Source organism: Rana temporaria, chromosome 9 (genome assembly GCF_905171775.1).
Source record: "Rana temporaria chromosome 9, aRanTem1.1, whole genome shotgun sequence".
In the NCBI taxonomy this organism is placed as follows: Eukaryota; Metazoa; Chordata; class Amphibia; order Anura; family Ranidae; genus Rana; species Rana temporaria.
This window is the reverse complement of record NC_053497.1, coordinates 165301223-165327387: the sequence shown is the minus strand read 5'-3', so window position 1 is coordinate 165327387 and position 26165 is coordinate 165301223. Positions and strand designations below refer to the sequence as shown.

Here is a 26165-nt window from a genome sequence, read left to right as displayed (position 1 = left end):
CAGAAGTTTGGACTTTGGAGCAACAGAGTACTTACCATCGAAGGGAAAACACTGGTACTCCGCAGCGAGATTCTCCCTGTGTTGCAGTACCTCGCCCAGGCCTGGCCCCCCAGGACACACCTGCAAGGCCATCTCAGGGCGGTGTTTCACTTCATCTGGGGCTCCAAAATGGACAGAGTAAAGCGGACTGTTATGTTCAAGGAACCTCTCAAGGGCGGTAAGAGGCGTGCCTGACATCGCCACATTACTGAGGGTGTTCTTTGCCTGTAACTGCATCCGCAGGACTTTGGTTGTCAGAACTGTGGACTCTGGCGGTAACTCCATGTCCCGTTTTTTCCTCCTGCCTCTTTGGAAGTCTCTTGGATGGACAAATGGGACAGTTCCATCCCTACAACTGGGACGCCCATGGTATTACTTGGATACTTTCAAGTTCATCAAGGAGCTGGGGACTGCATGGAGTTAAGCCCGACTTGTTGGAAGCCAAAAACTATCTACAAGTTGATCAGAGCATCGGACATCTTGGAGTCGATTCCAGGCCTCCCTTCAGCCACTTGCAAAGTGGTTTGGAGAATGTCTTCTTCAAAGAGACTCATCAACAGGCACAAAGATCAGGCATGGATGGCAATCCAAGGGGGATTGCTACTCAGGACATTCTTGCATGCCAGAAACCTGTGCAGATACAGGCACTGCCCCTTTTGCATCATCCAGGAGGAAACTTCTTATCATGTTTTCTGGGAGTGCCCCTTTGCACAGGGCCTGTTGACGGCCTTGGAACCTGAAACTTAAAGACTTTGTACCACAGACTGCTATTACACACTTTGGTGTGTTAAACGGACTCTTCTGTGGAACTCATTCACAGGAGGACATTGACAGTGCCTGGCGGGTGCTGTGTTGTTTTTAAAGACGCTTTATGGTACGCCAGGAACCGCCGCGTACACCACCGGCAGAGATGTCCATTGAGGACTGTCGCAGACTGACCCTCAGTCTGCTGAGAGACTATACCTTGATAGACTTTAAGGAGGAAGAGGACGTCTGAAAGATTTCCCCTTCCCCCTGACATTGACATTTCTTGACACGTTTTTATTGAACTACTGTTTTCAGGGTAATGCGGCGTCATGCACGATGTGATGTTTCGGGGTTTTAAAAAACTCTGCGCAACACATCAGGCATCATACCGCAGAATGGGTGAATGAATGTAATTTAATTGAATGCTTGCAACTGTATTGAGATGTAGTGTATTTATGCGCTGCGTCGCAGTACAGAGAATGTACCCTGTCAAAAGTATTTGATTTTTGTATATTTGCTTTGCAAAATAAACTAAATATTGCCTTTTACTAAAGATTTCCGTGGACGAGGAACAATTATTGAGTTTTCAACAATTTTTTGAGGCCTGGTCACTGACCAGGCTAATTATACTGGTGAAAAATAGAAAAGGATTACATTTAGAGAAAGAAGGAAATGGTGAGGAAACCATTAAAATGAGCACAAAAATCGTTTTACAGAATTTAAAATTTATTATCGCTACTTAGATATACTTTTTTAGAACAGGGTAATGCGGCGTCATGCACGATGTGATGTTTCGGGGTTAAACAACTCTGCGCAACACATCAGGCATCATACCGCAGAATGGGTTGAATGAATGTAATTTAATTGTATGCTTGCAACTGTATTGATATGTAGTGTATTTATGCGCTGCGTCGCAGTACAGAGAATGTACCCTGTCAAAAGTATTTGATTTTTGTATATTTGCTTTGCAAAATAAACTTAAATATTGCCTTTTACTAAAGATTTCCGTGGAGAGGAACAACTATGAGTTTTCAACAATTTTTTGAGGCCTGGTCACTGATCAGGCTAATTATACTGGTGAAAGATAGAAAAAGATTAAATTAATAGAAAGAAGGAAACATGAATGTAGATTGCTACAATGTTATAAAAAAAGTATGTATAAGTAGCGATAGTAAATTTAAAATTCTGTAAAATGATTTGTGTGCTCATTTTAATGGTTTCCTCACCATTTCCTTCTTTCTATTAACTGCGACGCAGCGCATAAATACACTACATATCAATACAGTTGCAAGCATTCAATTAAATTACATTCATTCAACCCATTCTGCGGTATGATGCCTGATGTGTTGCGCAGAGTTGTGAGATCCAGAAAAATCACATCGTGCATGACGCCGCATTACCCTGAAAACAGTAGTTAAAAAAAAAAAACGTGTCAAGAAATGTCAATGTCAGGGGGAAGGGGAAATCTTCAGACGTCCTCTTCCTCCTTAAAGTCTATCAAGGTATAGTCTCTCAGCAGACTGAGGGTCAGTCTGCGACAGTCCTCAATGGACATCCTCTGCCGGTGGTGTACGCGGCGGTTCCTGGCGTACCATAAAGCGTCTTTAAAGCAACACAGCACCCGCCAGGCACTGTCAATGTCCTCCTGTGAATGAGTTCCACAGAAGAGTCTGTTTAACACACCAAAGTGTGTAATAGCAGTCTGTGGTACAAAGTCTTTAAGTTCAGGTTCCAAGGCCGTCAACAGGCCCTGTGCAAAGGGGCACTCCCAGAAAACATGATAAGATGTTTCCTCCTGGATGATGCAAAAGGGGCAGTGCATGATCCCCTGCTTTTTCTCTGACCACAGGGCCATTCACTTTCGGGGTGAACTGGGCGAGAGCTTTGCTCACGGACCAGGTTCCTGGAAGCTGAATACCACCCTGCTGGAAAATGAGGAATTGATGGGGGAACTCCGGGAGGCCTATGCCTCTTGGACGGAGGAAAAGAGATTCTTCGGAAAGGTAAGTGATTGGTGGGAGGTTGTGAAAGTTAAGCTGCGCAGCTTCTTTCAGGCAAGGGGACGACAGCAAGTGTGTGCAAGGAAGAAGGAACTCAGGAGACTGCAACGTGAGTTGCAGTCCCTGCAGGACCTTCACCACTGCGGCTGGGACGTTAGGCAGGACCTGGAGGACACCAAGAAGAGCCTGAAAGGGTACTTTGAGGAAGAATCCAGGCACATTGTCTTCCGTGCCAAGGTGGAGAATCTTGAGAAAGGTGAGAAGTGTAACTCTTTCTTTTTCAGGAAACTCCATTCAGGACACACTCCCTTGTCTGAACTGCGTGACGAGACCGGAACTCTCCAGAAGGGGAAGGAGGCTGTAATGCAAGTAGTTGAAGACTACTACACCAACTCTACTCCACGAAAGAAACGGACTCGGAGGCAGCCGACAGGTTCCTGTCAGGTATCACTAACCAAATTGATCCTGCAGGTTCATCGACCGTCAACGCCCCCCTGGTGTTGGAGGAGCTGCACTCTGCCGCTAAATCCTTTAGGCGGGGCAGGACCCCGGGCTGCGATGGTCTCCCAGTTGAGCTCTATGTAGCCCTGTGGGACCTCGTGGGCCCGGACCTGCTCGAGCTGTACGAGGAGATGGTGGTGGAGGGTAGAATGCCTCCTTCACTGAGAGAGGGGATGATCACGATTTTGTATAAGCGCAAAGGGGAGAGATCGGACCTGAAACATTGGCGTCCGATCTCTCTTTTGAACGTGGACTACAAAATCCTCGCCAAGGTTTTGGCCAACAGGCTGAAATCTGTCATCGGACAGATCATCCACCCGGATCAAACTTGTGGCATTCCTGGCAGAAAGATTGCAGACAGCCTCGCGCTTGTCAGGGACACGGTCCAGTACATCCAGGACCGCCGTGTGCATGCGGCCCTGGTCAGTCTTGACCAGGAGAAGTCCTTTGACCGTGTCTCCCATGAGTTCATGTGCAGAACCCTGCGCAGGCTTGGTCTTGGGGAACTGTTTTGTTCGTATGTGAATGTAATGTATAAAGACATTTGTAGTTTGGTGCTGGTAAATGGTTGGAAAACTGACCCCTTCGAGGTTCTCTCGGGGGTCAGACAAGGCTGCCCTCTCTCACCTCTGCTTTTTGTTTGCTGTATAGAGCTATTCGCCCAAAGCATCAGACGGAACCCAGAGATCAGAGGGATTACCGCACCAGGACCGGAAAGACGGGAGGTCAAGTGCTCGCTCTACATGGATGACGTGACGGTGTTCTGTGCCGACCAGCGCTCCATCGACACACTCGTCCAGACGTGCGAGGACTTCGGCCAAGCTTCGGGGGCAAAGGTCAACTGCGGGAAGTCGGAAGTCATGCTCTTCGGAAAGTGGTTCCTGCCTTCTTCTGCACCCATACCGTTCAGCCTCAAAGCGGATTTCATCAAAATTCTTGGAGTCTGGTTTGGAGCGGAGGGCGCAGCCCTGAAGTCCTGGGAGGAAAGACTGGCTAAGATGAGACAGAAGTTTGGACTTTGGAGCAACAGAGTACTTACCATCGAAGGGAAAACACTGGTACTCCGCAGCGAGATTCTCCCTGTGTTGCAGTACCTCGCCCAGGCCTGGCCCCCCCGGGACAACACCTGCAAGGCCATCACCAGGGCGGTGTTTCACTTCATCTGGGGCTCCAAAATGGACAGAGTAAAGCGGACTGTTATGTTCAAGGAACCTCTCAAGGGCGGTAAGGGCGTGCCTGACATCGCCACATTACTGAGGGTGTTCTTTGCCTGTAACTGCATCCGCAGGACTTTGGTTGACAGAACTGTGGTCTCTGGCGGTAACTCCATGTCCCGTTTTTTCCTCCTGCCTCTTTGGAAGTCTCTTGGATGGGACAAATGGGACAGTTCCATCCCCTACAACTGGGACGCTCCATGGTATTACTTGGATACCTTCAAGTTCATCAAGGAGCTGGGGCTGCATGGAGTTAAGCCTGACTTGTGGAAGCCAAAAACTATCTACAAGTTGATCAGAGCATCGGACATCTTGGAGTCGATCCCAGGCCTCCCTTCAGCCACTTGCAAAGTGGTTTGGAGGAATGTTTCTTCAAAGAGACTCATCAACAGGCACAAAGATCAGGCATGGATGGCAATCCAAGGGGGATTGCTACTCAGGACATTCTTGCATGCCAGAAACCTGTGCAGATACAGGCACTGCCCCTTTTGCATCATCCAGGAGGAAACTTCTTATCATGTTTTCTGGGAGTGCCCCTTTGCACAGGGCCTGTTGACGGCCTTGGAACCTGAACTTAAAGACTTTGTACCACAGACTGCTATTACACACTTTGGTGTGTTAAACGGACTCTTCTGTGGAACTCATTCACAGGAGGACATTGACAGTGCCTGGCGGGTGCTGTGTTGTTTTAAAGACGCTTTATGGTACGCCAGGAACCGCCGCGTACACCACCGGCAGAGGATGTCCATTGAGGACTGTCGCAGACTGACCCTCAGTCTGCTGAGAGACTATACCTTGATAGACTTTAAGGAGGAAGAGGACGTCTAAAGATTTCCCCTTCCCCCTGACATTGACATTTCTTGACACGCTTTTTTGAACTACTGTTTTCAGGGTAATGCGGCGTCATGCACGATGTGATGTTTCGGGGTTAAACAACTCTGCGCAACACATCAGGCATCATACCGCAGAATGGGTTGAATGAATGTAATTTAATTGAATGCTTGCAACTGTATTGATATGTAGTGTATTTATGCGCTGCGTCGCAGTACAGAGAATGTACCCTGTCAAAAGTATTTGATTTTTGTATATTTGCTTTGCAAAATAAACTTAAATATTGCCTTTTACTAAAGATTTCCGTGGAGAGGAACAACTATGAGTTTTCAACAATTTTTTGAGGCCTGGTCACTGATCAGGCTAATTATACTGGTGAAAGATAGAAAAAGATTAAATTAATAGAAAGAAGGAAACATGAATGTAGATTGCTACAATGTTATAAAAAAAGTATGTATAAGTAGCGATAGTAAATTTAAAATTCTGTAAAATGATTTGTGTGCTCATTTTAATGGTTTCCTCACCATTTCCTTCTTTCTATTAACTGCGACGCAGCGCATAAATACACTACATATCAATACAGTTGCAAGCATTCAATTAAATTACATTCATTCAACCCATTCTGCGGTATGATGCCTGATGTGTTGCGCAGAGTTGTGAGATCCAGAAAAATCACATCGTGCATGACGCCGCATTACCCTGAAAACAGTAGTTAAAAAAAAAAAACGTGTCAAGAAATGTCAATGTCAGGGGGAAGGGGAAATCTTCAGACGTCCTCTTCCTCCTTAAAGTCTATCAAGGTATAGTCTCTCAGCAGACTGAGGGTCAGTCTGCGACAGTCCTCAATGGACATCCTCTGCCGGTGGTGTACGCGGCGGTTCCTGGCGTACCATAAAGCGTCTTTAAAGCAACACAGCACCCGCCAGGCACTGTCAATGTCCTCCTGTGAATGAGTTCCACAGAAGAGTCTGTTTAACACACCAAAGTGTGTAATAGCAGTCTGTGGTACAAAGTCTTTAAGTTCAGGTTCCAAGGCCGTCAACAGGCCCTGTGCAAAGGGGCACTCCCAGAAAACATGATAAGATGTTTCCTCCTGGATGATGCAAAAGGGGCAGTGCATGATCCCCTGCTTTTTCTCTGACCACAGGGCCATTCACTTTCGGGGTGAACTGGGCGAGAGCTTTGCTCACGGACCAGGTTCCTGGAAGCTGAATACCACCCTGCTGGAAAATGAGGAATTGATGGGGGAACTCCGGGAGGCCTATGCCTCTTGGACGGAGGAAAAGAGATTCTTCGGAAAGGTAAGTGATTGGTGGGAGGTTGTGAAAGTTAAGCTGCGCAGCTTCTTTCAGGCAAGGGGACGACAGCAAGTGTGTGCAAGGAAGAAGGAACTCAGGAGACTGCAACGTGAGTTGCAGTCCCTGCAGGACCTTCACCACTGCGGCTGGGACGTTAGGCAGGACCTGGAGGACACCAAGAAGAACCTGAAAGGGTACTTTGAGGAAGAATCCAGGCACATTGTCTTCCGTGCCAAGGTGGAGAATCTTGAGAAAGGTGAGAAGTGTAACTCTTTCTTTTTCAGGAAACTCCATTCAGGACACACTCCCTTGTCTGAACTGCGTGACGAGACCGGAACTCTCCAGAAGGGGAAGGAGGCTGTAATGCAAGTAGTTGAAGACTACTACACCAACCTCTACTCCCGAAAGAAACGGACTCGGAGGCAGCCGACAGGTTCCTGTCAGGTATCACTAACCAAATTGATCCTGCAGGTTCATCGACCGTCAACGCCCCCCTGGTGTTGGAGGAGCTGCACTCTGCCGCTAAATCCTTTAGGCGGGGCAGGACCCCGGGCTGCGATGGTCTCCCAGTTGAGCTCTATGTAGCCCTGTGGGACCTCGTGGGCCCGGACCTGCTCGAGCTGTACGAGGAGATGGTGGTGGAGGGTAGAATGCCTCCTTCACTGAGAGAGGGGATGATCACGATTTTGTATAAGCGCAAAGGGGAGAGATCGGACCTGAAACATTGGCGTCCGATCTCTCTTTTGAACGTGGACTACAAAATCCTCGCCAAGGTTTTGGCCAACAGGCTGAAATCTGTCATCGGACAGATCATCCACCCGGATCAAACTTGTGGCATTCCTGGCAGAAAGATTGCAGACAGCCTCGCGCTTGTCAGGGACACGGTCCAGTACATCCAGGACCGCCGTGTGCATGCGGCCCTGGTCAGTCTTGACCAGGAGAAGTCCTTTGACCGTGTCTCCCATGAGTTCATGTGCAGAACCCTGCGCAGGCTTGGTCTTGGGGAACTGTTTTGTTCGTATGTGAATGTAATGTATAAAGACATTTGTAGTTTGGTGCTGGTAAATGGTTGGAAAACTGACCCCTTCGAGGTTCTCTCGGGGGTCAGACAAGGCTGCCCTCTCTCTCTGCTTTTTGTTTGCTGTATAGAGCTATTCGCCCAAAGCATCAGACGGAACCCAGAGATCAGAGGGATTACCGCACCAGGACCGGAAAGACGGGAGGTCAAGTGCTCGCTCTACATGGATGACGTGACGGTGTTCTGTGCCGACCAGCGCTCCATCGACACACTCGTCCAGACGTGCGAGGACTTCGGCCAAGCTTCGGGGGCAAAGGTCAACTGCGGGAAGTCGGAAGTCATGCTCTTCGGAAAGTGGTTCCTGCCTTCTTCTGCACCCATACCGTTCAGCCTCAAAGCGGATTTCATCAAAATTCTTGGAGTCTGGTTTGGAGCGGAGGGCGCAGCCCTGAAGTCCTGGGAGGAAAGACTGGCTAAGATGAGACAGAAGTTTGGACTTTGGAGCAACAGAGTACTTACCATCGAAGGGAAAACACTGGTACTCCGCAGCGAGATTCTCCCTGTGTTGCAGTACCTCGCCCAGGCCTGGCCCCCCCGGGACAACACCTGCAAGGCCATCACCAGGGCGGTGTTTTCACTTCATCTGGGGCTCCAAAATGGACAGAGTAAAGCGGACTGTTATGTTCAAGGAACCTCTCAAGGGCGGTAAGGGCGTGCCTGACATCGCCACATTACTGAGGGTGTTCTTTGCCTGTAACTGCATCCGCAGGACTTTGGTTGACAGAACTGTGGACTCTGGCGGTAACTCCATGTCCCGTTTTTTCCTCCTGCCTCTTTGGAAGTCTCTTGGATGGGACAAATGGGACAGTTCCATCCCCTACAACTGGGACGCTCCATGGTATTACTTGGATACTTTCAAGTTCATCAAGGAGCTGGGGACTGCATGGAGTTAAGCCCGACTTGTGGAAGCCAAAAACTATCTACAAGTTGATCAGAGCATCGGACATCTTGGAGTCGATTCCAGGCCTCCCTTCAGCCACTTGCAAAGTGGTCTGGAGGAATGTTTCTTCAAAGAGACTCATCAACAGGCACAAAGATCAGGCATGGATGGCAATCCAAGGGGGATTGCTACTCAGGACATTCTTGCATGCCAGAAACCTGTGCAGATACAGGCACTGCCCCTTTTGCATCATCCAGGAGGAAACATCGTATCATGTTTTCTGGGAGTGCCCCTTTGCACAGGGCCTGTTGACGGCCTTGGAACCTGAACTTAAAGACTTTGTACCACAGACTGCTATTACACACTTTGGTGTGTTAAACGGACTCTTCTGTGGAACTCATTCACAGGAGGACATTGACAGTGCCTGGCGGGTGCTGTGTTGTTTTAAAGACGCTTTATGGTACGCCAGGAACCGCCGCGTACACCACCGGCAGAGGATGTCCATTGAGGACTGTCGCAGACTGACCCTCAGTCTGCTGAGAGACTATACCTTGATAGACTTTAAGGAGGAAGAGGACGTCTAAAGATTTCCCCTTCCCCCTGACATTGACATTTCTTGACACGTTTTTTTTTTTTTGAACTACTGTTTTCAGGGTAATGCGGCGTCATGCACGATGTGATGTTTCGGGGTTAAACAACTCTGCGCAACACATCAGGCATCATACCGCAGAATGGGTTGAATGAATGTAATTTAATTGAATGCTTGCAACTGTATTGATACGTAGTGTATTTATGCGCTGCGTCGCAGTACAGAGAATGTACCCTGTCAAAAGTATTTGATTTTTGTATATTTGCTTTGCAAAATAAACTTAAATATTGCCTTTTACTAAAGATTTCCGTGGAGAGGAACAACTATGAGTTTTCAACAATTTTTTGAGGCCTGGTCACTGACCAGGCTAATTATACTGGTGAAAAATAGAAAAGGATTACATTTAGAGAAAGAAGGAAATGGTGAGGAAACCATTAAAATGAGCACAAAAATCGTTTTACAGAATTTAAAATTTATTATCGCTACTTAGATATACTTTTTTAGAACAGGGTAATGCGGCGTCATGCACGATGTGATGTTTCGGGGTTAAACAACTCTGCGCAACACATCAGGCATCATACCGCAGAATGGGTTGAATGAATGTAATTTAATTGTATGCTTGCAACTGTATTGATATGTAGTGTATTTATGCGCTGCGTCGCAGTACAGAGAATGTACCCTGTCAAAAGTATTTGATTTTTGTATATTTGCTTTGCAAAATAAACTTAAATATTGCCTTTTACTAAAGATTTCCGTGGAGAGGAACAACTATGAGTTTTCAACAATTTTTTGAGGCCTGGTCACTGATCAGGCTAATTATACTGGTGAAAGATAGAAAAAGATTAAATTAATAGAAAGAAGGAAACATGAATGTAGATTGCTACAATGTTATAAAAAAAGTATGTATAAGTAGCGATAGTAAATTTAAAATTCTGTAAAATGATTTGTGTGCTCATTTTAATGGTTTCCTCACCATTTCCTTCTTTCTATTAACTGCGACGCAGCGCATAAATACACTACATATCAATACAGTTGCAAGCATTCAATTAAATTACATTCATTCAACCCATTCTGCGGTATGATGCCTGATGTGTTGCGCAGAGTTGTGAGATCCAGAAAAATCACATCGTGCATGACGCCGCATTACCCTGAAAACAGTAGTTAAAAAAAAAAAACGTGTCAAGAAATGTCAATGTCAGGGGGAAGGGGAAATCTTCAGACGTCCTCTTCCTCCTTAAAGTCTATCAAGGTATAGTCTCTCAGCAGACTGAGGGTCAGTCTGCGACAGTCCTCAATGGACATCCTCTGCCGGTGGTGTACGCGGCGGTTCCTGGCGTACCATAAAGCGTCTTTAAAGCAACACAGCACCCGCCAGGCACTGTCAATGTCCTCCTGTGAATGAGTTCCACAGAAGAGTCTGTTTAACACACCAAAGTGTGTAATAGCAGTCTGTGGTACAAAGTCTTTAAGTTCAGGTTCCAAGGCCGTCAACAGGCCCTGTGCAAAGGGGCACTCCCAGAAAACATGATAAGATGTTTCCTCCTGGATGATGCAAAAGGGGCAGTGCATGATCCCCTGCTTTTTCTCTGACCACAGGGCCATTCACTTTCGGGGTGAACTGGGCGAGAGCTTTGCTCACGGACCAGGTTCCTGGAAGCTGAATACCACCCTGCTGGAAAATGAGGAATTGATGGGGGAACTCCGGGAGGCCTATGCCTCTTGGACGGAGGAAAAGAGATTCTTCGGAAAGGTAAGTGATTGGTGGGAGGTTGTGAAAGTTAAGCTGCGCAGCTTCTTTCAGGCAAGGGGACGACAGCAAGTGTGTGCAAGGAAGAAGGAACTCAGGAGACTGCAACGTGAGTTGCAGTCCCTGCAGGACCTTCACCACTGCGGCTGGGACGTTAGTCAGGACCTGGAGGACACCAAGAAGAACCTGAAAGGGTACTTTGAGGAAGAATCCAGGCACATTGTCTTCCGTGCAAAGGTGGAGAATCTTGAGAAAGGTGAGAAGTGTAACTCTTTCTTTTCAGGAAACTCCATTCAGGACACACTCCCTTGTCTGAACTGCGTGACGAGACCGGAACTCTCCAGAAGGGGAAGGAGGCTGTAATGCAAGTAGTTGAAGACTACTACACCAACCTCTACTCCCCGAAAGAAACGGACTCGGAGGCAGCCGACAGGTTCCTGTCAGGTATCACTAACCAAATTGATCCTGCAGGTTCATCGACCGTCAACGCCCCCCTGGTGTTGGAGGAGCTGCACTCTGCCGCTAAATCCTTTAGGCGGGGCAGGACCCCGGGCTGCGATGGTCTCCCAGTTGAGCTCTATGTAGCCCTGTGGGACCTCGTGGGCCCGGACCTGCTCGAGCTGTACGAGGAGATGGTGGTGGAGGGTAGAATGCCTCCTTCACTGAGAGAGGGGATGATCACGATTTTGTATAAGCGCAAAGGGGAGAGATCGGACCTGAAACATTGGCGTCCGATCTCTCTTTTGAACGTGGACTACAAAATCCTCGCCAAGGTTTTGGCCAACAGGCTGAAATCTGTCATCGGACAGATCATCCACCCGGATCAAACTTGTGGCATTCCTGGCAGAAGGATTGCAGACAGCCTCGCGCTTGTCAGGGACACGGTCCAGTACATCCAGGACCGCCGTGTGCATGCGGCCCTGGTCAGTCTTGACCAGGAGAAGGCCTTTGACCGTGTCTCCCATGAGTTCATGTGCAGAACCCTGCGCAGGCTTGGTCTTGGGGAACTGTTTTGTTCGTATGTGAATGTAATGTATAAAGACATTTGTAGTTTGGTGCTGGTAAATGGTTGGAAAACTGACCCCTTCGAGGTTCTCTCGGGGGTCAGACAAGGCTGCCCTCTCTCACCTCTGCTTTTTGTTTGCTGTATAGAGCTATTCGCCCAAAGCATCAGACGGAACCCGGAGATCAGAGGGATTACCGCACCAGGACCGGAAAGACGGGAGGTCAAGTGCTCGCTCTACATGGATGACGTGACGGTGTTCTGTGCCGACCAGCGCTCCATCGACACACTCGTCCAGACGTGCGAGGACTTCGGCCAAGCTTCGGGGGCAAAGGTCAACTGCGGGAAGTCGGAAGTCATGCTCTTCGGAAAGTGGTTCCTGCCTTCTTCTGCACCCATACCGTTCAGCCTCAAAGCGGATTTCATCAAAATTCTTGGAGTCTGGTTTGGAGCGGAGGGCGCAGCCCTGAAGTCCTGGGAGGAAAGACTGGCTAAGATGAGACAGAAGTTTGGACTTTGGAGCAACAGAGTACTTACCATCGAAGGGAAAACACTGGTACTCCGCAGCGAGATTCTCCCTGTGTTGCAGTACCTCGCCCAGGCCTGGCCCCCCCGGGACAACACCTGCAAGGCCATCACCAGGGCGGTGTTTCACTTCATCTGGGGCTCCAAAATGGACAGAGTAAAGCGGACTGTTATGTTCAAGGAACCTCTCAAGGGCGGTAAGGGCGTGCCTGACATCGCCACATTACTGAGGGTGTTCTTTGCCTGTAACTGCATCCGCAGGACTTTGGTTGACAGAACTGTGGACTCTGGCGGTAACTCCATGTCCCGTTTTTTCCTCCTGCCTCTTTGGAAGTCTCTTGGATGGGACAAATGGGACAGTTCCATCCCCTACAACTGGGATGCTCCATGGTATTACTTGGATACTTTCAAGTTCATCAAGGAGCTGGGGCTGCATGGAGTTAAGCCCGACTTGTGGAAGCCAAAAACTATCTACAAGTTGATCAGAGCATCGGACATCTTGGAGTCTATTCCAGGCCTCCCTTCAGCCACTTGCAAAGTGGTCTGGAGAAATGTTTCTTCAAAGAGACTCACCAACAGGCACAAAGATCAGGCATGGATGGCAATCCAAGGGGGATTGCTGCTCAGGACATTCTTGCATGCCAGACACCTGGGCAGATACACGCACTGCCCCTTTTGCATCATCCAGGAGGAAACATCTCATCATGTTTTCTGGGAGTGCCCCTTTGCACAGGGCCTGTTGACGGCCTTGGAACCTGAACTTAAAGACTTTGTACCACAGACTGCTATTACACACTTTGGTGTGTTAAACGGACTCTTCTGTGGAACTCATTCACAGGAGGACATTGACAGTGCCTGGCGGGTGCTGTGTTGCTTTAAAGACGCTTTATGGTACGCCAGGAACCGCCGCGTACACCACCGGCAGAGGATGTCCATTGAGGACTGTCGCAGACTGACCCTCAGTCTGCTGAGAGACTATACCTTGAGGGACTTTAAGGAGGAAGAGGACGTCTGAAGATTTCCCCTTCCCCCTGACATTGACATTTCTTGACACGCTTTTTTTGAACTACTGTTTTCAGGGTAATGCGGCGTCATGCACGATGTGATGTTTCGGGTTTTTCACAACTCTGCGCAACACATCAGGCATCATACCGCAGAATGGGTTGAATGAATGTAATTTAATTGTATGCTTGCAACTGTATTGATATGTAGTGTATTTATGCGCTGCGTCGCAGTACAGAGAATGTACCCTGTCAAAAGTATTTGATTTTTGTATATTTGCTTTGCAAAATAAACTTAAATATTGCCATTGTGCTAAGGTCAAAAACAGAAAAGTAGAGTTTTTTGGGCTGCAGGTTCATAATAATATTTATGTACAGCACAGACCATGAAATATTGAAGGCCGGAATAAATATTTCCTCTAAGAATAACGGTTCCACCAAACAAAATCATTGAAAATCCTAAAATCACGGGGTAGAAAAATATAATGGTTTCACTCTAAAATCCCAACCTGTGCAGGGATATTCCTGCTCTGGGGAAAGAATTTAAGCACCAGTGAGTGAGAGTCATTGGTAAAGGGTAACTACACCATTAACCCCTTTACATCCACACTAAAGCCACCACCACCTGATTTAATAGAAACAAACGGTTTTCGCAGCACCTGAATTTGTCGTTCTCACCTAAAAGAAGATTTGTAGTGCTTGCAGCCACACCCAGAGAGGAATGCCACAGAGTTTACAAATGGTACCTTTCTTCAAAGAGCAAGATGATATTTTTTTATTGATTAAATCGTTCTAAGATTCAGCTTAATTTTTTTTAATTTCATTTGAATAAAAGAACAGAAAAACATTAAAAACAATGCAATAAAATATTTACAAAAAATGCCGAAGAAGACATAAAGCAATGGTAACATGAAATGAATTAAAAATGAAAAATACTTCACAAAGTTTGCCTTGTCTTTAAATCTGACTCTGTTTGCCGCTGACTTGTGAGTTTAGGAGATATGCAGGTAGCACTTTGCTTTCAAGAGCTTGGCTATTAGTTCCCGCCCCCTTTCCTGCTGGGCCAATCAGAGAAACAAATTTGCATATGACTCAATAAGATTACTCAGTAAGATTCTGGATAATTTGTTGGCTTATAACAATAAATATTGCTGTATTTTTAAATGAAAGATACATATTTTAATTGCTAGAGAGTATCTATTGATATTCTATATTAAAAATATATCTATAACATACATTTTATTAGAATGTTGCTTAAATGTCAATCTCCATAACTTGCAGGGGTTGAATGGAAAATAAGTCTTCTGCTCAACGCTTGTAGAAATTTACACTCTGGTTTCTCTTCAGAACGAACAAATCGAGATGAAGAGTAGGATCGCTTCTCGGCCTTTTGGCTAAGATCAAGTGTAGTATCTGTTCTTATCAGTTGCCAATAGGTGGTGCTAAGCTGACTGTCCCCGGTACCCTGTGGCAGGGGGAAAGGGATGGCAGTCGGCGGACGCTAAGCCTGTTGGTGTGGAGGTGGAAGCCTTCTGATTTGGACAGAGAGGCATGAGGTCGAAGCCAAGAGGCCGGGTCCCTGGCCGTTGGCCTGGATTTGGTGGTAACTGCCCCAGTCAGTTGTTCTGGAGGGAACCCTTGCTTCTCCTTTAACCGGGATGGAGCGGGTAGTACTTCCAGAATGTGATTAGGTGGGAGAGATAGGGGTTGTGGGTGGAGTCTGCGTCAGTAGGCTCTCCCCAACCTCTTCTCCCACCTTCCTGGCTGGGAAGGGTGCTGCCGGTCCGGACCGGGGGCTAGGGACCGTTGAAAAGCCCGTGGAGATTGTGCCCCTGGAGTGGCAGTCCAGGGGTGCCATACATTGCACGAGTGTTTGAGGGGCACTCATCGTGTGGCACCTTCAGGTCACTGATCTCCACAACACACTTTTCACACCTGCCGCTTGGGCCGGGCCTTTTGGCTAGGACCAGTGGAATTTTTATCCTGGCCGGAGGGCCGGCCAATGTATTTCACATTGGTCACTTTCCTCACCTTCCCATCTTCCTTTTCCCCACTTTCTTTTATTATTTTACCCCGTGTGTTGTTTTGTTTGTCACTCTTTTTGTTGGTGCTTGCACTTTATGTGTGGCGAGTAGGGTGCTGGTCCTCGGGCCGGTCTCTGAAAGTCTTGGGAGTTGGTGGACTCGGCCTTCTGGTTAGGTTCACCGGCTCTCATGGGGTCTCCCTTCGGGGGAGCCTCACCGAGGAGGGTTCTGTTTCGGCAGTCCCTCCGAGGATGTTGGGTCCTTGTGGCTTCGGCTGCTTGGACCAAGATGGGTCCATATGGCTTCGGCTGTATGGACCACAGTTTACTCTTTTCCCTGCCAGGAGCCTAACGCCCCGGGGGATCAGAGACGGGTCCTTTTCGGAGGACCACTGACGTATGCACCCGTCGCAGTTTTTTGTGATGTCACTCTTTATGTGTGTGCACATTTTTCCCTGCACCGGGTGGAGTTTTTGGGTTGTGTTTTGCACGCCACAGGCTTTTCAACAGAAAAAAAATGAAGAGTAGGACCGTGCAAATCCGCCAGGTTGGCTGGCAGGGGTGGAGGGCTGCACTGGCCGGTCGGGGGGTCGGATATGGAACGAAAAGCCTATGGTGCATGTGCCCCTGGAGTGGCAGTCCAGGGGTATCTGAAGATCACTGTTTGTGAGGGACACATTGATTTAAGATACCACGGTCACTGCACCAGATACACGCTTTTTTTAGCACCTGCCTCCTGGGCCGGGCCTTTTGGCTAGGACCGGAGGAATTTTTTATTCCTGGCCGGAGGGCCTGGTCATTGTTTCACCACAATGGCCACTTCTTTCACTCTCCTCTCCACTATCCCTTCCCCCACTTTATTTTATTTAAGCCTGTGTTTGTCACTTTTTTGTCTTTTTTTGTTGTGCACGTTTTGTCACTGTGTGATTAGTAGGGTGCGGGTCCTCGGGCCAGCCCTGAACGTCTTGGGAGTGGGTGGACATGGCCTTCTGGCTTAGTTCGCCTGCTCTCATGGGGTCTCCCTTCGGGGGAGCCCCACCTAGTACTGGGAGGGTTTTGTTTCGGCAGTCCCTCCGAGGAAGTTGGGTCCGTGTCGGCTTCGGTTGCTCGGACCACAGTACCTCAGTCCCCGTCTGGAGCCTAACGCCCCGGGGGATTAGGGTTTGGGTCCCTCTTCACAGGAGGACCACTTGACGTTGCACCCGTCTGCACGTTTTTGTGAACACTCTTTATGTGTGTGCACATTTTTTCTGCACCGGGTGGAGTTTTTTGGGTGTGTTCACACGCCATAGGCTTTTAAAAAAAAAAAATGAAGAGATCCGCATTACTACCTTCGGGCAGTAGATGCAAGAGCCTTTGTAAAGGCTAAGAGCGAAGACGTCGAGGAACAAGGAAGGAAGCCGCCGAAGAACTCCTGAAGCGACTTCCAGACTTCTCGAAGATGGGGAAAAGCGAGAAGAAGACTGAAAAAGTGACCGATGAGACGAAGGAGACCGAAGAGATGATGAGGAAGAGCCCTGCCCCAGCCACTTCCTCCGAGGCCCCCGAGAATGTCTCTGCCTCAACCTCCACCTCCATCCCGGCCGGCGCCAGCCAACCGAGACCAGCGAAGCCGAAACTGCCTGCAGACGGGCTGCCAACCTTGGAGCCCTGGATGAAGCAGACGGTCGTGCTGCAGCTGAAAGAGGTGAACGGAAGAGTCCCTGACATGACCTCGGAGATCTTCGGAAAGAAGATGATCCTGGAGCAGGGCTTCAGCAAAGCGGAGACGCTTTTGGTGCAGTCCTTCGCAAGAGGGATCTTCTACATCACCTTTGGGTCGTTCCAAGTCTGCAGAAGATATTGGGAGATGGTAAAGACCAGTGGCCCTGAATCCCCTTTTTGGAAGTTCGTTGCAAACTGCCCTATAACACAGGACGAGAAGTGGGTGACGGTGGCCATGCGGAACCCCCACACCCAAAGCAGAGACATAACCACCTACCTACAGAGGTTTTGCACCGTGGTAAAGGACCCAGTCCGAATCCTTGATGTCAACGGCTTCTGGATAGGGAAGTGGTCTGTGCTATGCAAGCTCAGGAAAGACCGTTCGGGGGACTTACAGCACCTGCAGGCGTGCTTCTCGCTAGGATCATCTGCAGGACACCTTTTCTACTCCGGGATACCCTACAACTGCAACAGATGTGGCCGTCCCGGACACATGGGAAAGGAGTGTACAGAACTTGCTTGCAAGATCTGTCGGGTTACAGGCCACGAGACCAAGGACTGTCCTAGGCCCAAAGCCTGCAACCTCTGCGGATTGCCAGAGCACACCTTCAGGCACTGCCCCCAAAGGACCCGGACCTATGCTGGAGCCCTGATCCAGGGTAAACCAGCCTCCAGCTCTGGGAAGAAGCCGACCGAAAGCAAACCAAAAGAGCCTCGGAAGGCCACAGGTAAGTATACCCCTGCCCCAGCCCCTGTCCTCGTCCCTGTCCTTGCCCCTGTCCCCGTCCCTGTCCCCTCCTCTGTCCCCTCCTCTGGCACACCCCCACCCACCCCCTCTGGCTCAGAGGAGACCCTTCCTGCCCCACCGCCCACCCCAGACCTGTCCTCCATGGAGGACTTCCCCGCCCTCCCCCCTTCCACCCCTGCCAGTGGCCAAACAGTAGGCCGAAAACGGAAAACTGTGAGCCCACTGGCAGAACAACCCGCCACCTCCACCAAACGGCCCAACGGGGTCCAGCACGAAAGCGCTGGACCAGGGCAAGTAGTGGAGGACCTGGAGTCTGCAGGTGAGGAAGGCGAGGAGGAGATTATGGCCGACTATGTGCCTATCCCCACCGCCAACTTCAGAGAGATAGTTGAGGAAGTCCTGGAGGAACTGGGCATAACCCAGAACCCAGAACAGGCAGCTGTGGAGATGGAGGAGCCACCCGCCCCCTTCGGGGAGGTAAGTTCGGCCCCTTGCTAACTAGACCTCATACCCCTTTTTCATTATGGCTGAGATCTCAATCTTTTCCATTAATGTGAGGAGTATCAAGGATACCTCTAGAATGCGAACGGCGCTGACTTTTCTCTCAACTCATCAGAGTGATGTTTACATGCTCCAGGAGTGCGGTCTTCCTCCTTTGAGAAGGTACAGTCATCTGACCTCTCAGTGGACCCTCGGTCCCTCCTACTGGTCCGGGGGTGGCAATTGCAGGAATGCAGGGGTAGCCATTCTTATCAGGGGGGGACGCTTCACGGTTGACTCCATCCATGAGCTTGTCTGTGGCCGTCTTTTGGTCATAGACGGCTCGTGGGCGGGAGAGCCAATTAGGCTCATCAACGTGTACGCCCCCCCAGATACGAATGCGCGCCTGGAACTTTTCCAGACCCTGCGGATGCAACTTGTCACCACCAGAGCAGTAGTGATCGGCGGTGATTTTAACTGTCCGATAGAGGAGGATGGGCGCAGTTCTAGCATATACGCAAAACTTGATGCTACTTCTAAACTGCTCAAGGAGATGATCTCGGAGGCATCCTTACGGGACGCCGTGGGATCCATAGGGCAAGGTACCGTGAATTATTCATGGTGCCGACCCGATGGATCTGTGCGTTCCAGGATTGACTTCGTGCTCACTTCAAGAGCAGTCAAGCATCGTGAGTTCTCCATGATCCCCTGCTTTTTCTCTGACCACAGGGCCATTCACTTTCGGGGTGAACTGGGCGAGAGCTTTGCTCACGGACCAGGTTCCTGGAAGCTGAATACCACCCTGCTGGAAAATGAGGAATTGATGGGGGAACTCCGGGAGGCCTATGCCTCTTGGACGGAGGAAAAGAGATTCTTCGGAAAGGTAAGTGATTGGTGGGAGGTTGTGAAAGTTAAGCTGCGCAGCTTCTTTCAGGCAAGGGGACGACAGCAAGTGTGTGCAAGGAAGAAGGAACTCAGGAGACTGCAGCGTGAGTTGCAGTCCCTGCAGGACCTTCACCACTGCGGCTGGGACGTTAGGCAGGACCTGGAGGACACCAAGAAGAACCTGAAAGGGTACTTTGAGGAAGAATCCAGGCACATTGTCTTCCGTGCCAAGGTGGAGAATCTTGAGAAAGGTGAGAAGTGTAACTCTTTCTTTTTCAGGAAACTCCATTCAGGACACACCCCCTTGTCTGAACTGCGTGACGAGACCGGAACTCTCCAGAAGGGGAAGGAGGCTGTAATGCAAGTAGTTGAAGACTACTACACCAACCTCTACTCCCCGAAAGAAACGGACTCGGAGGCAGCCGACAGGTTCCTGTCAGGTATCACTAACCAAATTGATCCTGCAGGTTCATCGACCGTCAACGCCCCCCTGGTGTTGGAGGAGCTGCACTCTGCCGCTAAATCCTTTAGGCGGGGCAGGACCCCGGGCTGCGATGGTCTCCCAGTTGAGCTCTATGTAGCCCTGTGGGACCTCGTGGGCCCGGACCTGCTCGAGCTGTACGAGGAGATGGTGGTGGAGGGCAGAATGCCTCCTTCACTGAGAGAGGGGATGATCACGATTTTGTATAAGCGCAAAGGGGAGAGATCGGACCTGAAACATTGGCGTCCGATCTCTCTTTTGAACGTGGACTACAAAATCCTCGCCAAGGTTTTGGCCAACAGGCTGAAATCTGTCATCGGACAGATCATCCACCCGGATCAAACTTGTGGCATTCCTGGCAGAAGGATTGCAGACAGCCTCGCGCTTGTCAGGGACACGGTCCAGTACATCCAGGACCGCCGTGTGCATGCGGCCCTGGTCAGTCTTGACCAGGAGAAGGCCTTTGACCGTGTCTCCCATGAGTTCATGTGTAGAACCCTGCGCAGGCTTGGTCTTGGGGAACTGTTTTGTTCGTATGTGAATGTAATGTATAAAGACATTTGTAGTTTGGTGCTGGTAAATGGTTGGAAAACTGACCCCTTTGAGGTTCTCTCGGGGGTCAGACAAGGCTGCCCTCTCTCACCTCTGCTTTTTGTTTGCTGTATAGAGCTATTCGCCCAAAGCATCAGACGGAACCCAGAGATCAGAGGGATTACCGCACCAGGACCGGAAAGACGGGAGGTCAAGTGCTCGCTCTACATGGATGACGTGACGGTGTTCTGTGCCGACCAGCGCTCCATCGACACCCTCGTCCAGACGTGCGAAGACTTCGGCCAAGCTTCAGGGGCAAAGGTCAACTGCGGGAAGTCGGAAGTCATGCTCTTCGGAAAGTGGTTCCTGCCTTCTTCTGCACCCATACCGTTCAGCCTCAAAGCGGATTTCATCAAAATTCTTGGAGTCTGGTTTGGAGCGGAGGGCGCAGCCCTGAAGTCCTGGGAGGAAAGACTGGCTAAGATGAGACAGAAGTTTGGACTTTGGAGCAACAGAGTACTTACCATCGAAGGGAAAACACTGGTACTCCGCAGTGAGATTCTCCCTGTGTTGCAGTACCTCGCCCAGGCCTGGCCCCCCCGGGACAACACCTGCAAGGCCATCACCAGGGCGGTGTTTCACTTCATCTGGGGCTCCAAAATGGACAGAGTAAAAAGGACTGTTATGTTCAAGGAACCTCTCAAGGGCGGTAAGGGCGTGCCTGACATCGCCACATTACTGAGGGTGTTCTTTGCCTGTAACTGCATCCGCAGGACTTTGGTTGAGAGAACTGTGGACTCTGGCGGTAACTCCATGTCCCGTTTTTTCCTCCTGCCTCTTTGGAAGTCTCTTGGATGGGACAAATGGGACAGTTCCATCCCCTACAACTGGGATGCTCCATGGTATTACTTGGATACTTTCAAGTTCATCAAGGAGCTGGGACTGCATGGAGTTAAGCCCGACTTGTGGAAGCCAAAAACTATCTACAAGTTGATCAGAGCATCGGACATCTTGGAGTCGATTCCAGGCCTCCCTTCAGCCACTTGCAAAGTGGTTTGGAGGAATGTTTCTTCAAAGAGACTCATCAACAGGCACAAAGATCAGGCATGGATGGCAATCCAAGGGGGATTGCTACTCAGGACATTCTTGCATGCCAGAAACCTGTGCAGATACAGGCACTGCCCCTTTTGCATCATCCTGGAGGAAACATCTTACCATGTTTTCTGGGAGTGCCCCTTTGCACAGGGCCTGTTGACGGCCTTGGAACCGGAACTTAAAGACTTTGTACCACAGACTGCTATTACACACTTTGGTGTGTTAAACGGACTCTTCTGTGGAACTCATTCACAGGAGGACATTGACAGTGCCTGGCGGGTGCTGTGTTGCTTTAAAGACGCTTTATGGTACGCCAGGAACCGCCGCGTACACCACCGGCAGAGGATGTCCATTGAGGACTGTCGCAGACTGACCCTCAGTCTGCTGAGAGACTATACCTTGATAGACTTTAAGGAGGAAGAGGACGTCTAAAGATTTCCCCTTCCCCCTGACATTGACATTTCTTGACACGCTTTTTTGAACTACTGTTTTCAGGGTAATGCGGCGTCATGCACGATGTGATGTTTCGGGGTTAAACAACTCTGCGCAACACATCAGGCATCATACCGCAGAATGGGTTGAATGAATGTAATTTAATTGAATGCTTGCAACTGTATTGAGATGTAGTGTATTTATGCGCTGCGTCGCAGTACAGAGAATGTACCCTGTCAAAAGTATTTGATTTTTGTATATTTGCTTTGCAAAATAAACTTAAATATTGCCATTGTGCTAAGGTCAAAAACAGAAAAGTAGAGTTTTTTGGGCTGCAGGTTCATAATAATATTTATGTACAGCACAGACCATGAAATATTGAAGGCCGGAATAAATATTTCCTCTAAGAATAACGGTTCCACCAAACAAAATCATTGAAAATCCTAAAATCACGGGGTAGAAAAATATAATGGTTTCACTCTAAAATCCCAACCTGTGCAGGGATATTCCTGCTCTGGGGAAAGAATTTAAGCACCAGTGAGTGAGAGTCATTGGTAAAGGGTAACTACACCATTAACCCCTTTACATCCACACTAAAGCCACCACCACCTGATTTAATAGAAACAAACGGTTTTCGCAGCACCTGAATTTGTCGTTCTCACCTAAAAGAAGATTTGTAGTGCTTGCAGCCACACCCAGAGAGGAATGCCACAGAGTTTACAAATGGTACCTTTCTTCAAAGAGGCAAGATGATATTTTTTTATTGATTAAATCATTCTAAGATTCAGCTTAATTTTTTTTAATTTCATTTGAATAAAAGAACAGAAAAACATTAAAAACAATGCAATAAAATATTTTCAAAAAATGCCGAAGAAGACATAAAGCAATGGTAACATGAAATGAATTAAAAATGAAAAATACTTCACAAAGTTTGCCTTGTCTTTAAATCTGACTCTGTTTGCCGCTGACTTGTGAGTTTAGGAGATATGCAGGTAGCACTTTGCTTTCAAGAGCTTGGCTATTAGTTCCCGCCCCCTTTCCTGCTGGGCCAATCAGAGAAACAAATTTGCATATGACTCAATAAGATTACTCAGTAAGATTCTGGATAATTTGTTGGCTTATAACAATAAATATTGCTGTATTTTTAAATGAAACATACATATTTTAATTGCTAGAGAGTATCTATTGATATTCTATATTAAAAATATATCTATAACATACATTTTATTAGAATGTTGCTTAAATGTCAATCTCCATAACTTGCAGGGGTTGAATGGAAAATAAGTCTTCTGCTCAACGCTTGTAGAAATTGTGTAATAGCTATTTTACTATTTGTTCAAAAGGTTCTTGTGCTAGCAGGAGCCATTGTGCTTCGGACCTGAAACATTGGCGTCCGATCTCTCTTTTGAACGTGGACTACAAAATCCTCGCCAAGGTTTTGGCCAACAGGCTGAAATCTGTCATCGGACAGATCATCCACCCGGATCAAACTTGTGGCATTCCTGGCAGAAGGATTGCAGACAGCCTCGCGCTTGTCAGGGACACGGTCCAGTACATCCAGGACCGCCGTGTGCATGCGGCCCTGGTCAGTCTTGACCAGGAGAAGGCCTTTGACCGTGTCTCCCATGAGTTCATGTGCAGAACCCTGCGCAGGCTTGGTCTTGGGGAACTGTTTTGTTCGTATGTGAATGTAATGTATAAAGACATTTGTAGTTTGGTGCTGGTAAATGGTTGGAAAACTGACCCCTTCGAGGTTCTCTCGGGGGTCAGACAAGGCTGCCCTCTCTCACCTCTGCTTTTTGTTTGCTGTATAGAGCTATTCGCCCAAAGCATCAGACGGAACCCAGAGATCAGAGGGATTACCGCACCAGGACCGGAAAGACGGGAGGTCAAGTGCTCGCTCTACATGGATGACGTGACGGTGTTCTGTGCCGACCAGCGCTCCATCGACACACTCGTCCAGACGTGCGAGGACTTCGGCCAAGCTTCGGGGGCAAAGGTCAACTGCAGGAAGTCGGAAGTCATGCTCTTCGGAAAGTGGTTTCTGCCTTCTTCTGCACCCATACCGTTCAGCCTCAAAGCGGATGTCATCAAAATTCTTGGAGTCTGGTTTGGAGCGGAGGGCGCAGCCCTGAAGTCCTGGGAGGAAAGACTGGCTAAGATGAGACAGAAGTTTGGACTTTGGAGCAACAGAGTACTTACCATCGAAGGGAAAACACTGGTACTCCGCAGCGAGATTCTCCCTGTGTTGCAGTACCTCGCCCAGGCCTGGCCCCCCCCGGGACAACACCTGCAAGGCCATCACCAGGGCGGTGTTTCACTTCATCTGGGGCTCCAAAATGGACAGAGTAAAGCGGACTGTTATGTTCAAGGAACCTCTCAAGGGCGGTAAGGGCGTGCCTGACATCGCCACATTACTGAGGGTGTTCTTTGCCTGTAACTGCATCCGCAGGACTTTGGTTGACAGAACTGTGGACTCTGGCGGTAACTCCATGTCCCGTTTTTTCCTCCTGCCTCTTTGGAAGTCTCTTGGATGGGACAAATGGGACAGTTCCATCCCCTACAACTGGGATGCTCCATGGTATTACTTGGATACTTTCAAGTTCATCAAGGAGCTGGGACTGCATGGAGTTAAGCCCGACTTGTGGAAGCCAAAACTATCTACAAGTTGATCAGAGCATCGGACATCTTGGAGTCGATTCCAGGCCTCCCTTCAGCCACTTGCAAAGTGGTTTGGAGGAATGTTTCTTCAAAGAGACTCATCAACAGGCACAAAGATCAGGCATGGATGGCAATCCAAGGGGGATTGCTACTCAGGACATTCTTGCATGTCAGAAACCTGTGCAGATACAGGCACTGCCCCTTTTGCATCATCCAGGAGGAAACATCATATCATGTTTTCTGGGAGTGCCCCTTTGCACAGGGCCTGTTGACGGCCTTGGAACCTGAACTTAAAGACTTTGTACCACAGACTGCTATTACACACTTTGGTGTGTTAAACGGACTCTTCTGTGGAACTCATTCACAGGAGGACATTGACAGTGCCTGGCGGGTGCTGTGTTGTTTTAAAGACGCTTTATGGTATGCCAGGAACCGCCGCGTACACCACCGGCAGAGGATGTCCATTGAGGACTGTCGCAGGCTGACCCTCAGTCTGCTGAGAGACTATACCTTGATAGACTTTAAGGAGGAAGAGGACGTCTAAAGATTTCCCCCTGACATTGACATTTCTTGACACGTTTTTTTTGAACTACTGTTTTCAGGGTAATGCGGCGTCATGCACGATGTGATGTTTCGGGGTTAAACAACTCTGCGCAACACATCAGGCATCATACCGCAGAATGGGTTGAATGAATGTAATTTAATTGAATGCTTGCAACTGTATTGATATGTAGTGTATTTATGCGCTGCGTCGCAGTACAGAGAATGTACCCTGTCAAAAGTATTTGATTTTTGTATATTTGCTTTGCAAAATAAACTTAAATATTGCCATTGTGCTAAGGTCAAAAACAGAAAAGTAGAGTTTTTTGGGCTGCAGGTTCATAATAATATTTATGTACAGCACAGACCATGAAATATTGAAGGCCGGAATAAATATTTCCTCTAAGAATAACGGTTCCACCAAACAAAATCATTGAAAATCCTAAAATCACGGGGTAGAAAAATATAATGGTTTCACTCTAAAATCCCAACCTGTGCAGGGATATTCCTGCTCTGGGGAAAGAATTTAAGCACCAGTGAGTGAGAGTCATTGGTAAAGGGTAACTACACCATTAACCACTTTACATCCACACTAAAGCCACCACCACCTGATTTAATAGAAACAAACGGTTTTCGCAGCACCTGAATTTGTCGTTCTCACCTAAAAGAAGATTTGTAGTGCTTGCAGCCACACCCAGAGAGGAATGCCACAGAGTTTACAAATGGTACCTTTCTTCAAAGAGGCAAGATGATATTTTTTTATTGATTAAATCATTCTAAGATTCAGCTTAATTTTTTTTAATTTCATTTGAATAAAAGAACAGAAAAACATTAAAAACAATGCAATAAAATATTTACAAAAAATGCCGAAGAAGACATAAAGCAATGGTAACATGAAATGAATTAAAAATGAAAAATACTTCACAAAGTTTGCCTTGTCTTTAACCTCTTGCCGACCGCGCTATAGCAAAAATACTGCTACAGCGCGGTCGAGTTACTGTGACAGGACGTCCCTGGGACGTCCTCGTGCACTTCCGCGTTTGCGCGTCCCCTGGGGCGCGCTCGCGGAAGTGTCCGTGCTCGCCGGGTCTAGAAGACCCGGCGCATCACGGATCACGGTAAATTGCCACGA

At 48.4% G+C, this 26165-nt stretch overlaps 1 protein-coding gene, 4 non-coding genes and 2 pseudogenes across 5 annotated transcripts; all 7 read left to right on the top strand.

Moving 5' to 3' along the window:
- The first annotated feature begins 1280 nt into the window (after positions 1-1280).
- LOC120914771 lies at positions 1281-1408 on the top strand (annotated as a pseudogene).
- A 334-nt stretch (positions 1409-1742) lies between these two features.
- Positions 1743-1853, top strand: LOC120914774. Its single transcript, XR_005743781.1, has one exon. It is a non-coding gene; the product is annotated as a U5 spliceosomal RNA (small nuclear RNA).
- Positions 1854-5586: 3733 nt separating this feature from the next.
- Positions 5587-5697, top strand: LOC120914773. The gene has a single exon (XR_005743780.1). It is a non-coding gene; the product is annotated as a U5 spliceosomal RNA (small nuclear RNA).
- A 3738-nt stretch (positions 5698-9435) lies between these two features.
- LOC120914768 lies at positions 9436-9546 on the top strand. The gene has a single exon (XR_005743776.1). It is a non-coding gene; the product is annotated as a U5 spliceosomal RNA (small nuclear RNA).
- Positions 9547-9880: 334 nt separating this feature from the next.
- Positions 9881-9991, top strand: LOC120914772. The gene has a single exon (XR_005743779.1). It is a non-coding gene; the product is annotated as a U5 spliceosomal RNA (small nuclear RNA).
- A 4836-nt stretch (positions 9992-14827) lies between these two features.
- On the top strand, positions 14828-14958 carry LOC120914675 (annotated as a pseudogene).
- A 1959-nt stretch (positions 14959-16917) lies between these two features.
- Positions 16918-23116, top strand: LOC120914609. The gene is made up of 3 exons (XM_040325292.1): positions 16918-17908; positions 20442-21409; positions 23099-23116. Exons 1-3 carry the CDS (start codon positions 16918-16920, stop codon positions 23114-23116), a joined length of 1977 nt encoding a protein of 658 aa, XP_040181226.1.
- Positions 23117-26165: the final 3049 nt, after the last annotated feature.